This window comes from Echinops telfairi, unplaced genomic scaffold (assembly GCF_000313985.2).
Source record: "Echinops telfairi isolate 266 unplaced genomic scaffold, ASM31398v2 ScPeMD7_2010;HRSCAF=2546, whole genome shotgun sequence".
NCBI lineage: Eukaryota > Metazoa > Chordata > Mammalia > Afrosoricida > Tenrecidae > Echinops > Echinops telfairi.
Window position 1 is genome coordinate 7058069 of NW_022105908.1, and position 14872 is coordinate 7072940.

Here is a 14872-nt window from a genome sequence, read left to right on the forward strand (position 1 = left end):
GTAGGCAGCAGGACATCCCCTTACAGAAGGGTTGAGGGCAGGAGATGAGCCAGTCAGGGTGCAGTGTAGCAATGCTGAAACGTACAACTTTCCTCTAGTTCCTAAATGTTTCCTCTCCCTATCCCCCCCACTATCATGATCCCATGATACACCTATCAGATATACCTTACAAATATGGCTAAACCGGAGGATGTACATTGATGCAGATGGGAACTGGAAACACTGGGAATCAAAGACAGATGATCCCTTCAGGACCAGTGCTGAGAGTGGTGATACTGGGAGGGTGGAGGGAGTGTGGGATGGAAAGGGGGAACCGATTACTAGGATCTACACATAACCCCTTCCCTGGGAGATGAACAACAGAAAAGTGGGTAAAGAGAGATGTCGGACACTGTAAGTTATGACCAAAAATAATAATTTATTATTATTATTCATATAAATTATGAAGGGTTCACGAGGGATGGGGAGCGGGGAGGGAGGGGAAAAAATGAGCTGATACCAAGGGCTCAATCAGAAAGCAAACGTTTTGAGAATGATGATGGCAACAAATGTACAAATGTGCTTGACACAATGGATGTATGTTTGGATTGTGTTAAGAGTTGTACAAGCCCTCAATAAAATGATTAAAAATAAAAATCAGCATAAGGAGCAAGAAGTTCAGAAGAAAGGCCAAGAATTATATAGGACACTATCAAAAGGAGCAACCAATGTCTCACTAAGATTCCAGAGAGGAAGAAATGAAAAGATTCCTTTTGGAAGAAAAACGTCACTCATGCTTTTTCGTGAAGCTGAACATCAACAGTATAGATCCCACAAAAGAAAGTCATCATGATATCGTTTAGTCAAATTTTTCATTATCAAGGACAGAGAATCCCGAGAGCGCTTGGGATGATAGAAGAGTTGCCTTTTGTGGGAAACCAGTAAGAATAAGCTGGAATTTTCAGGGTAAACCAAGTGGGCAAAGAATGTAATGGAAGAACATATATAAAACTCTAAAAGAAGACTTTCCAACCAAGTTTATTATGTCCAGCAGAATTGTCTCTGAAATATGAGGGAAGCTCAGCATTTATTTGCAAACCCGCCACATGGATTAAGCTTCCATTTACTCCCCTTGCACAATTGCCCAGGGATCTGAATAGTCTTGTCCTTAGACAAGTTTATTGGAAAGTAGATTACTACTGATGTAGCTAGGTTAAAATTTAATACCCTGCGTGGAGGGAAGGTGGGGTCGAAGGGGAACCGATTATAAGGATCTACATGTGACCTCTTCCCTGGGGGACGGACAACAGAAAAGTGGTTGAAGGGAGGTGTTGGGCAGTGTAAGACATGACAAAATAATAATTTATAAATTATCAAGGGTTAATGAGTGATGGGGGAGCAGGGAGGGAGAGGAAAAATGAGGAGCTGAGACCAAGGGCTTCAGTGGAGAACAAACATTTTGAGAATGATGAGGGCAGTGAATGTACAAATGTGCTTGATAAAATTGATTTATGTATGGATTGTGATAAGAGTTGTATGAGCCCCCAATAAAATGATTTAAAAAAATTAATACCTTATCATTTGCTTTCTTTTTTGACCCTCTTTTAATTTGTTCTGTTTTCTATTATCTTCTGCTTTTACTTGGATTGATGTTATTGTACCATTTATTTTGTTGTTGTTAATTCTTTCTATTTTCTGCCCTGATTCATTTATTTCTGCTGTAACTTATATCACTTATTTTCATCTGGTGGCTGAAGGTTTATTTTTCTGTTTTATTCAAATTGTTGGAGATGTGTTGATTTTGTTTTTTTCTTATTTTTTGATGTGTCCACTGATTGCTGTAAGTTGTCCTTTGAATACTACTTTATATTTGTGTACCCCCATATCCTGTGATATTTTGTGTTTTCCCTCTCATTTGTTTCAAGAAACACTTAAATTTAATTCCTTATCTTCAGTTATCCAGTAGTTAGTATTTTTAAAAATTCATTTTATTGGGGGCTCGTACAACTCTTATCACAATCCATGCATACATCGATTGTGTCAAGAACATTTGTACATTTGTTGCCATCATCATTCTCAAAACATTTGCATTGTACTTGAGCCCTTGGTATCAGCTCCTCATTTCCCCCCTCCCTCCCTGCTCCTCCCTTCCTTGTGAACCCTTGATAATTTATAAATTATTATTATTTTGCCAGAACTTACACTGTCCGCCGTCTCCTTCACCACCACCCCCATTGTCCGTCCACCCAGTAGTTATTTTTTAATCAGAGTTTATTCAGTTTTATCCATTTTATTTCTTCCCCTTGATCTATTTGTTGTTCATTTCCAATTGTATGGCATTGTGCTCTGTGAAGATGGTTAATATCTTGATGTTTAAAAATTTCCCAAGGCATGCTTTGTGGTTTGATATATGGTCTATCCTAGAGAGTGTTTCATGTGTACTGGGAAAGAATGTGTGTTATACTGTTTTGGGGTAAAGTGTTTCTGTGTATGTCAAAGAGGTCAGGTTGATTGTTATTCGGTTTTCTATGTCTTTGTTGAGGTTTTTTCTAATCTGACTTTCCTTGAGAATGGTTTATTTAAGTCTCCTTTATTGTAGTGTTGCCTCTTTCTTTCTACAAATCTATTCACTTAACTTGCTCACTGCCATTGAGTTGATACCAACTCATAGCTACCCTGTAGGACAGGGTAGAACTGCCCCTGTGAGTCTGCAAGGCTGTAGCCCTTTACAGGAGCTGAAAGGCTCATCTTCCTTCTGTAGAGCAGCTGGTGGTTTCTAGCTGCTGAGCATATGGTGAACAGTGCAACTGGTACCCACCACAGTACATGGGTTCCTTGTCACATCTATTCGAGTTTCGCTAATATATTTTGATGGTTTTTCATTGGGTCTGCATATATTATGTCTCTTTGCTTAATTGACCCTTCTCTCTCATGTTGCCCATCTCTCTCTCATGTTGGATTTTTCCGTAAAGTTGACTTCTTGGTGGTGTTGGCTTATATGTAGATCTCAGGTTGATGTTTGCTTTTGTTGTTGATCCTCTGCCCCTTAGTATTTGTCTTCAATTGTACATCCCCTCACAGAAGGGTTACAAGGAAGGGATGAGTCAGCAAGGGTGCAGCATAGCCCTGATGAAATAGACAACATTTATCTAGGTCTTTAATGCTTCCTTCTCCCTACTATCATGACCCCAGTTCTACCTTATATTTAAACTTTTGAGTCTCCCTTAAATTACACTTCTTTAAAAAACCACTGCCATCTAGTTGATTTAGAGTCATTGCGACCCTATAGGACAGGGTAGGATGCTTGTCTTTCTCCTGAGTAGTGGATGGTGGTTTTGAACGGTTGACTTTGTGGTTAGCAGCCCAGTGTGTAGCCACTATACCACTAGAGCTTTTTACTTAGGCTTATATTATTCTGGAGAGTGTGTGTGTTTGTGTTTATGTATTTGTGTTGCGGTGGACATGTGGGGTGGAAGTAAGGAGTCACTGTGAAAATAAGTGTATTTAAAAAAATTTACTTCAAAGTCCAAACATGAATATCAACAGGTTAGTTGTAGATAAATGTCAAGTGTTTATTTTATTTGTATGCATTAGGCCTCAAGAACGGAGAACTGCATATGAACAATTTCACCCAGGCCCGTCCCAGGTGGATCATGATTCTCTGGAATCAAAGCGCCCACGATTGGAGCAGGTTTCTGATTCCCATTTTCAGCGTGTCAGTGCTGCCGTCTTACCTTTGGTGCACACACTGCCAGAAGGGTTGAGAGCTTCTGATGCGAAGAAGGTAAATATTTGTTCTCTTACTTGTGGAGTTCCAGGTTTGTAATGTTTATTTAGACATATTCTGTGCAATGAATTTGATCTTTAAAGGTTAGTGCTATGGGATAGTAACAATTTGTTAAAACTAAAAACCACAGGCATAGCATATTTTTACAAAATTTACTCCATATTTTTATAAAGTAAGTACTTCTGACTTTTTGGTTACATGAGTAGTCTGAGGACTGCTGTAAAGAAAAATTATTTTCAAGTAATTTTCAAGCATTTGAGATTAACTTGTTGGATTTTAAACTAGTCAGAGATACTCAAGTTTCTCTATTAAATTTTAATTATGGTTTTAAAAATTTTAACTAAGTCACTTAAATTCAGTTGTAGTTTATTAACTTGCTATCTAAATGATAGAAAACACATTTTTGATAGGGAATATATATGTGTGTACGTATATGTGTATTTTATGTAAATAGTATACCTATTTACTTTATAAATATTGGATAATATATGGGGAAATTTTACCTGTAATTTAATTTAGATATAACTACTTATAATTATGTGTATTCAGTGTAATTTCAAACAATGTGTATTAAGACTTTAAGAGTTCTAATAAGATTGACTTTTCCTTCCTTTCCTTCCTTGTGTTTATTACCAATTGTTTTTCTTATTTTGTGATAATTGGTTTTACAGGTATGTATTATACTGGTATATTTTGCTTTGATTTTGTTTCTGTTTCTTTATCTTTCTAATTGCTTATTAAGTAGCTCAGATGTCACTGTTGGGTAACTGTTGGATTGCTACCCACAAGGCTGGCAGTTCAAACCTACCAACTGCTGTCCAGGAATAAGCTGAGGCGGTTTGTTCCCATAAAGGTTTGCAATGCCCTAAAAAAGGTCACTAGGAGTCAGAATTAACTTGATGGCAATGGGTTTGTTGTTGTTGTTGTTGATGACATGTTGCTTATTATTAAATTTGCAAATTATCAATGCTTGGTACTATTTACAAAAATGTTTGATTTTGAAAGAGGAGTTTTCGTTTTATAAAAGTACTTTATTTTGAAGGAATTAAAACTTATACAAACCCCTTAAACATTAAAGTATTAGCTCTTTTACTTTTATGTTATGTTACAGTATCTTATTTCAACTTATTTGTTCTTCAGCACAGTAAAGCATAAATATTTTTGTTATTAAAATTTTGTCCAGTAAAAGCTTGCTTACGGTTATATATTTATTTATATTTTTGTGGTTACCACCCTTATTTCAGATAAATAAGTTCTTATATGTTTTTCTTTGTATTGAAAATGAGGGATAATAAATATGGCTGCCACTTGTTTTAAATAGTTCATCCAAAGGGGAAGAAAAAGCATGTGTGTGCATGCAGAGAAATATAGCAAATGGTAACTCTAAGCAGGCGTCCTCAAAACTACGGCCCCACGGGCCACATTAGGCCCGGCCGCCGAGGACATTTATCTGGCTCGCTGGGTGTTTTTGCCCCGTTTGTTTTTTCACTTCAAAATAAGATATGTGCATTGTGCATAGGAATTTGTTCATCGTTTTGTTTGTTTTTTTTTTTAACTATAGTTCGGCCCTCCAATGGGTCTGAGTGACAGGAAACTGGCCCCCTGTTTAAAAACTTTGAGGACCCCTGATCTAGGAAAGATGAATAAATGTTCATTGTATTGTTCTTTTAGTTCTGTAAATTTAAAATTTTTCAAAATAAAAATTGGGTGGGTAAAAGCTATTTATTATCCACCCCAAATTAGATAAGGTTTTGGGAGTTTTGACACCCATCTTACCATAGGAAATACCCGTATTAATCTGTTGGTATATAAGAACTATTCTGAAATTTACCAAAAGAAAGAAAAAAAAATGCAATGAGTAAATGTCTTCTTACAAGGCTGAGTAAATGACTCGAGATGGTATTATAGCCATGGAATATTTGAGCACAGAGGGTCGCAATAGTTCACTCGTATGTTGAGATTGCTGTTGGGCTGAGTGCCTCCTAAGTCGATTTAATCTTACAGCTTTCATCTGTGACATCTGGTTTTGTTGGCTGTCATCTTTATAGGAGCAGATTGCCAAGTTTTTCTCCTGCAGAGATGCTGAGTGCCAGTGCGTTTGAACCACTAACCTTTTGTTTAGCAGCTAAGTGTTTAAGTGTTGCACTACTAGGGCTTCTTTTATTACCTTCATTGTCTTGGAGTTGATTTTGACTAATAGGGATTCTATAGCACAGGCTAGAGCTAAAATTTTCTTACATGGAGCGGCTGGCTTGAATTGCTGACTTCTGGTTAGCAGTCCAGTGCTTAAACTACAGTGCCACCAAATCTCCTTTTATTGGCATTATAATATAACCAACCACCTTTTGTAGTTTAGGAAACAGATGTTCAGAACAAGTTAGTGACTTAGTACCATGTCTTCCAAGTTGGAATGAAAACCTATGACTCCTAGTTCTTAGTATTGCCTTTTAATTTTCTAAAGTATAAATCATTTTAAATCACTTTTTTTTAAGAAGTAGAGATTTAAAAAGAATTACTATGCTATGTGTTTTCCTCCAGCAGTTTTATTGGCCCATAATTTACGTATCATACAATTCAGTAGTTCAATTGTTCAATCATATCAAGGCGAGTTGTACAATCATCACCACATAAATTTTAGAGCCCCCCTCCCCATAGTTAAATAACAAAGAAAATCACTTTAAGGTGGTAAGGTTAAAAACATAATAGTATACAGACAAAAATACAAATAATGTGTAAGAAGGAAAAGATTCCAACAACATTCCAAAAACCAGAGAAGAAATTTATGTCACGTAACCAGCAAGAGATACTTGCACGTACAACAGATTCAGGTTGCGCCAATAGGGTGGTCAACTGACCAAGTTTCGAGTTTGATAATAATCAAGATTACAGTGGTCTCTGCCTGATAGTAAGGCTGTTCCAGACTAGCCTGTGACTAGAGTGGATCTGCCAGTGTCTCAGTTTGACTACTCTGCTGATGGGTTTGGGGCTCTTACCGTCCCCCTTAGCCCTCCATAAATTGGGTGTTCATAATTTTTGCTCTGATGTTTTTATCTTTGCCGTGTTAGAATTTTAAAATTATCATCTTTGGATCACACAATCTGTTGTGCTTCTTCCATGTGTAGTTGACTCTTTGCTTAGATGGCTGCTTGTTAAGACTCCAGTTATTATGTGTGTTTTTAATGCTGGTAACTTCAAGTATAATGTTTATAGAGGAATTAGAAAAATTTGAATGAAAGTTTACCTAGACTTTATTTATTCTTTTAAATAATTATGTTCATTTTTCCTTAAGTGTGTATATTTTTATGTGTTCATATTGTGCAGCTTATCTAACTTTATTTTTGCTCAAATATATCATGAGTTTCTTTGTGTTAATATGCATACAACTGCATTTTTAATGCTTATTAAGTATTTGTTATGTCAATATGAGATCATTTATTTACTCAATTGTCACATTTTTAGTTCTTGTTGGTTTGTTATCGTGAACAATGTTGTGATGTATTTGCTTTAAGCTGATTCTTTGTGTACACACTTAGTTCTTTTCTTAAGGTAAATTCTATTAGTATACTTAATTACAGAACAGAGCTGGCATCTTTTGAAGGTGTTCAGTGGGTTTTTCCAGATGGCCCTGTAAAAGAGTAGACCAATATTTATCTCTGATGTCTGAGTAGAAACACCAGTTTCTTTGCCCCATTACTGGTTTTGAAAATTACTGTTTTAAAAAATCTATTCCAGTTTATAGATGATTGTTTTTACACTGTACTTTTTTTGTTAGTGGAATTACTTTTAAAAAATTAATTCATTGGCCATTCATCTTCCTGTATTAAAAAAAAAATTCCCCTTCTGTTGCCCATTTTTCTGTTAGTGCTTTTTGATTTTATGTTGAGGTGTTAGACTTTATACCTTCAAAATTTTTTTCCCATTTCATCATTGCCTTTTAATTTTGTTAATGGTTTTGATAAATAAAAGATGATAGCTTTATTTTATTTTTTACTTTTAAATCATTTTGGGGGTGCTCATACAGCTCTTATCACATTGCATACATACATCTATTGGGTCAAGCACATTTTTACATTTGTTGCCATCACCCTTTTCAAAACATTTTCTTCTACTTTATTATTTTGCTCTATCTTTCTGTTTTTCATATTCTCTCCTTCATTTTTAGTGCTTTAGACTTTTTTGTTTTTGTTTTTGGCCTTCCTGAGCTCGAGAACATAAATTTTGATTTGAAGCTTTTTGTGATTTGCTAGTAATCTCTAAATGTTTACTGTTATCTGGCTTTAATTTTGATAAAAGATTTGAGCTAGGATTCTAACTTTTTTTCCCTCCAAAATAGCTATCAGCTATCCCAACACAAGATTGTAACTTAGTGAAGGCACATCTGTTTTGTTTGACTTCTGTTCTTAGTAGGCACTCAAGTAATCTGTTATTGTTGTTGTTAAATGTTTAAAAAGAAGGAGAACAGTGGAAAATAATGATTTGTGACAGTTGTTTTTGAACAATCTACCAGTATCAATTGGACAACATTTTCAAAATCTAGTTCAAAATAGGGCCTTTCCTGCTTCTACACCTGTCTCTGTAACCTGTCTCTGTGTCTCTCTCGCTGCCATCCAGTCGATGCTGACTCCCAGTGACCCTATAGGACAGGCCTGACTTTATCATCCATTAAGACCTTACAACTTAAGAATTCTGTGGAAGTGACTTCATTTAGTTCAAGTCGTAGCACATTTAGAGGATGACACTGTTGTGCTTTTCCAGGGTTAGATTAAAGCTATCAGTAAAGCTATGGGTTTGTTAAACAACTATAAAGACATTTTCTCTCTTTTTTCTTTATTTTTTAAAAGGTTGACTAAGAAGGTTATATTCTGAATATGATTAAAAATTTTCTTTTCTCTGGATGACACATACTACTTTGTATTGCAAACAGATGACCACAAGGATTTTCTTCTTAAGGAGAGAAATATGAATTACAGATATAAGGCTGCCAAAGATTAATTGTAAACAGTGCAAATGGCAGTAGAGATGTAACTGTATTCATGAGAATTGTTACTGTTTTTGTTTACACTGTACTTGTAAAGTTGCACAGGTTTTAAGTAATGACATACTCCTGATTTCCCCAGAAGTCCTGTCACATTTAGTGCTCAGTATTAAAGAATATGAGGTTTTTTTTAGTTATGTAGATGTGTTTTAGTTGAAATCTCTTTACCATACTCATTTGGAGACACTGTCCATGTTTCTCTTATGTGTGTTCTTGGTTCTGAACATTATTTAATATATTTTAGGGTTTTATAACCCTATGAACTGTGCCCCGTCTCAGCTTCCTACAGCCTAAAGAAAACTTGTTTGTTAATCTGCTTTATGCCTGGTTATGCCCTCATTTCAGATGGCACAGTAATAGATTGTGTGTGTTTCAGGGATGGTAACTTATGGGGAAGAATTTCTTACCTGTTAGTTCTCTGTGGATTTGAAAGAGGAATGCGATGTTACAGTTGACATAAAGAGATGGTTGTATATGCTGTAGTGTGGACAGATATAACTTACCCTTTATTGAAGGAAGGCCTAGAGAGAGGACAAAAGTTCCTCTGGACATTTCTGATTCTTATTTTTTTTTATGTGCCTATGGTTTGCAAATGTGCCTGGGCCATTTTAGGGATATCATTATCCTTTTATTGAGACACATTACAAATCACTCCCCTTTTCTGATTTCTGTACCTCAATTTTGGCTCTGGGAAAGTTCAAACACTCTTGACCACATACAGCCTTTTAAATTCAATGGACAGTAGGTTTTATGTATCTGCAGCAATGAAAAGGTTTTAAAACATTTGTGGAAGAAAGGAGTTAAAAGACAAATGAATTTTCTAAGAATATTTGGAAATTGCCTCATATTTCCCAGACTTTTTGAAGCACCATTAAAAGGAAATGACTGAGAGGGATGGACAACAAAAAAGTGGGTGAAGGGAGATGTCGGATAGTGCAAGATATAACAAAATAATAATTTGTAAATTATCAAGGGTTTTTGAGGGAAGGGAGGGGGGGAACATGAGGAGCTGATGCCAGGGGCTTGGGTGGAGAGCAGATGTTTTGGGAATGACGAGGGCAATGAATGTACAAAGTGCTTTACACAGTTGATGTGTGTGTGGATTGTGATAAGAGTTGTATGAGCCCCTAATAAAACAATAAAAAAAGAAAATAGCACTATAGTTGATGTTAAAATCATATATATGTGCTATAGCTGAAGATGTATATCGCCTACATAAGTTCCTTGTTTTCTTAGACAGAATGAACTACAAATCTTATTTCAGAAAATAAAACAACAAAAATAAAGATAAAAGGAAATGACTGAGAAATATTTTCCCACACTATTCTTACAGTAAAGGTTGATCATACACTTAAATAACTTTACTATGTATAACTTTTAATACTTCCAAATAATAAATGATATGAATAAACTATAAAAGTGATGTATACATATGACTTGAAGTGTATGTGTGTGAAAATTGCTATTAAAGGTCTACTCTGTGAATAAATATGTGTTGTCCAATACAGAAAAATAAAAGAATCCTAATGCTGCAGTGCTTAAGGGCTTTGCTGCTAACAAAAATGTTGGCATTTTGAACCCACCCGCTGTTGTATGGTAGTAAAAGATTCTGTAATCTGTTTCTGTAAAAATTACCGCCATGCAAACCCTACAGAACAGTTCTACCTGGTCCTGTATGGTTGCTATGACTTGGGATTAACTCCATGGCACAACCACATAGACAAAACATATCTCCATTATGTTTCAAATTTTGCTTTTTAAATGAAGAGAATCTTGATTTTAACACTTAATTAGCAAGGAATAAATTGTTCTTGATTTTCTTCTCAAGGATCCTGCATTTGGAGGCAAACATGAAGCTCCATCCTCTCCACTTCCTGGGCAACCATGTGGAGATGATCAAAATGCTTCACCTTCCAAACTTTCAAAGGAAGAGTTAATACAGAGTATGGATCGTGTGGATCGAGAAATTGCAAAAGTAGAGCAACAGATTCTTAAGTTGAAAAAGAAACAAGTAAGTGTTTTACTTTATTGTTTACTACAGTCTAAGAGTGCATTTATTGACTTTCCATATTTTCAAACTTTAAAGGGGAGCATGCCATCATGACTTTAAAATAGTTTTATTGGCATATAATTCATATATCATGAAATTCAGTAGTTCAGTTATACGATCATCGCCTCAATAATTTTGGAGCATTTTTCTTCTTTCTTGTACTCATTTTTGTCAGCTTCCCATTTCCCTCCAACCTCCCGTACCATGTCTCCAAGAAACATTAATCCATTTACTGTCTCTATGGTTACCTATCCTGGATTTCACATACATAAAAATATTACCTCCCCATCCCCCCAAAAAAAAGACCCCACAAAAACCAACCAACCAAACAAACAAAGCTAACAATAATAAAGTAAAATCTCAATTGATAGTAATGTACAAAGTATTTAAAAATTGAACAAATTTAATGGGTCAGATGGGAGATCAAATGATAACATGTTAAATATTAACCTAACTGCATCTGCAGTAATTGAATTTACAGTGCTCTCTGTGTGATTTCAAAGCTATTCACATCCCTTGACTATGGTGAGAGAAGTTTTTCTGTTTCTGGAAGTTTAATCCACATGTGGAATCTTTGAATGGATTTTGGGCTTCCATTATCATCCATAGCCTCCTGCAAACCAGTGTTCTGAATTAACCTCTGGTACCATTCCCTCCTTTGGGTTTGGGTTTTATTATTGATAATCATTTGGGTCACACAGGCTGGAGTGCTTCTTCCATGTGGACATATGTGGTTGATCTCTCACTTAGATGGCTGTATAGCATGGCTTTTAATTTTATTTTAAGGTTTATTAGTTTCATTCATTGAATTGCCTGATTATAGGTAGCGTAGTTTGTTTATCCTTGCCTGTATCAAAATTTGATTTCTCTTTGAGTCAGTTATACTTTATTGTATGTTACTTGTATGTATCACTTTTTGCTTATGTATTTATCTGCAGATGGATACTCTTCTTTATATTTTTTTACTCTTGTCAATATTCTGCAATTAACATTGGTGTACAAGATTTATTTGTGTCCCTGCTTTCAAGTCTTTTGGGTATATGGGTGTATGTAAGAAAGTAGGTTTCTAGTTCATACTTGCATAGGTTTATTCCAAACAAAACATTGATAAACATCTTTGATCAGTGGATGGCTGCAGATAAGCTGACCCAGTAATCCACTTGTGTTGGTCTCATTAGTAAGCCTTCAAAAAGGTTCCTTTAAAATAATGACTTCCAACTGGATTTACTGGGCCAGTTAATTCAAGGCAGATATGTCATATCAGAAAGTTATGGCAACTGGTTTTTTGTTTTTTTTTATTCCAAAGACAATCTTTTTAGATTTTTTTTCAAGGACTAACTTGAGGGCATATGATGCAGGTAAATTAAGAGCGTGAACATTGCACTGGTGAGAAAGAGGCCAAGAAAGCAGCACTGAGGCATTTTTTACTTGACGACAATGCACTTTTGTGTTGTTCAGTGGCAGTAAGGCTGTTTGTTCTATAAGGATTTTGTTGGGAAACCGTACCTCATCCTCCTTAGCCTTGCTCTTGCCCTTTCAGACTTCGTTTAGTTCCTCAAACTCTCAAAGAACATTTTCTTTTTTTAAGAATCATTTTATTGGAGGCTCTTACAGCTCTTATAACAATCCATGCATACATCCATTGTGTCAAGCACATTTGTACATATGTTACCATTATCCTTTTCAAAACATTTTCTTTTTTCTTGAGCTCTTATCAAAGAACATTTTTCAAAGGAACATGATTTCAGATGCTTGTGAATGCCAAAACTACTTTCTGACGAGATGTAAACCAAGAGTGCAGAGTTCTTTGGAGAAGGGCTCTTTCTTTCTCACTACCATTGAGTTGATTCCAACTCGTAGTGACCCAGTAGGACAAAGTAGAACTGCCCTTTGGGAATTATAAGGCTGTGAATCTTTTTTTTTTTTTTTTTTTTAAATGGAAGCAGAAAGCTTAATTTTTCTCCCACAGAGTAACTGGTGGGCTCGAACCACCGAAGGTTAGCATCCCAGCCCAATGTGTAACCAACTCCACCACCAAAACTCCTCTGGTAAAGGTTTAGGGAAAAAATGTATAGACTTAGATGGGGTATATGTTTAGAAACAATAACCACATTTTTGTATTTTTGTTGAATGAAGGTTTCTATGATTCGGTGTAGTAGTACTTTTGGCATCTCTCGAATACCTAAGGGTGGATTTGCTGTGTTGTTGTATGATAGCTTTGTGTTTACCTTTTTTTTTTTAACATTTTATTAGGGGCTCATACAACTGTTATCCCAATCCATACACACATCAATTGTGTAAAGCGCATTTTGTACATCGTTTCTCAAAACATTTTCCCTCCATTTAAACCCCCGACATTAGGTCCTCATTTTTCCCCTCCCTCCCCACTCCCCCCTCCCGCATGAGCCCTTGATAGTTTATAAATGGGTATTTTGTCATATCTTGCCCTGTCCGACGTCTCCCTTCATCCAGTGTTTACCTTTTTGAGTTTGTGTGACTTCATCACTTTAGATTCATACCAGAAATGGGAAAGCCCCTTTCAACATTCATTATTTGTAGTTTTTTTTTTTTTTTTTGAGAATAGTTGTTATGGGTGAAGTGGTGTGTCATTCTAGCTTAGATTTGCCATTTCCCTAATGACTAATCATGTTGAAGATCTTTTTATGTGGCTGTAATCCATCTGTTTATTTTCCTTGTAAAAATATTTATACAACTCTTGGCCGTTTTTTTGTTTTTTTCTCTTTCCCGTTTTTAAATTGAGTTGTTTGTCTTTTTTTTTTTGACTTAAAGTATTTTATATTTTCTACATATTAAACTTTTTCGGACACATATTTCCCAAATAATTTCTCTCATCTGTGGCTCATCTTTTTGCTGATAAAGCCTTTTGATGCAAAAAGTTTTTTTGCTTTTTTTTTTTAAAGATTTTTTTATTGGGGGTTCTTACAGTACTTATAACAATCCATACATCGATTGTATCAAGCGTATTTGTACATATGTTGCCATCATTATTTTCTAAACATTTACTTTCTATTTGATCCCTTGGTATCAGCTTTTTTTTTCCCTCTTCTTTGCCCCCCTGCCACCTCGTGATCCCAACCGTTGTCTCCCGTCACCCATGGTTTCTGTAGTTCATCCCCTGCAGGTGGGGTGTATGTGTGTGGTTATGTGTTGATCATTGTGATCGGTTCCCCCTTCCTCTTCTTTTCCCACCCTCCCTCTACCCTCCTGGTATCGCTACTCCCATTTTCGTACCTGCGAGGTTTATCTGACCTGGATTCCGAGTTTTGTGAGCTCTTATCTGTGGCAGTGTACATGCTCCAGTCTAGCCCGAATTGAAAGGCAGGACTCGAGTCATCATAGTGATTGGGTGAGGGAGTCTCAAGGAACCAGAGGAATATTGTGTTTCATCAATGCTATTCTGTGCCCTGGTTGACTCATCCCTTCCTTGTGACCCTTCTGTGAGGGGATGTCCTATTATCTACAAATGGATTTTGAGTCTCTGCTTCCATCCCTCTCTTTTTCAACAATAGATTTTTTAGTTAGTTAGTTTGGGGTGTTCTGATGCCTGTTACCAGATCCCGTTGACACCTCATGATTGCACAGGCCAGTGTGCTTCTTCCATGTGGGCTTGTTGCTTCTCTTCTAGAGGGCCACTTGTTTAACTTCAAGGCGCTATGCCTTTTGATAGCCAGGTACCATCAGTTTTCTTCACCACATTTGCTTGTACACCCATTTTGTCTTGAGCAATTGTGCCGGGAGGGTGAGAATCACAGAATGCCAGGTTGTTAGAACAAAGTATTCTTGTGTTGAGGGCCTGCTTGAGCAGACGCCCAAAGTCTGACCACTACCTCAGTGTATTGTGCGAAAAGTTTTACATTAACGAGAACCCATTTACAGTGAACCCTTGTTATCATGGTTAATCGGTTCTAGACCCTACCATGATAAATGAAATTCCGCGAAGTAGGATTCCTTATTTGTAAATCAAATATTTTCGTAGTTAGAGCATAGAGGACATGAAAAA

The 14872-nt window shown here is 36.1% G+C and overlaps 1 protein-coding gene across 6 annotated transcripts in view; it reads left to right on the forward strand.

The window, feature by feature from the left end:
* The window catches only part of NCOR1 (nuclear receptor corepressor 1), a 151089-nt gene that overhangs the window by 18009 nt on the left and 118208 nt on the right, over positions 1-14872 (forward strand). For all 6 annotated transcript variants that reach the window (XM_045293367.1, XM_045293373.1, XM_045293372.1 and 3 more), the window contains exons 3-4: positions 3574-3763; positions 10630-10812. In XM_045293367.1, the coding sequence (XP_045149302.1) occupies positions 3574-3763; positions 10630-10812 (373 nt within the window). The remainder of the gene's footprint in view (positions 1-3573; positions 3764-10629; positions 10813-14872) is intronic.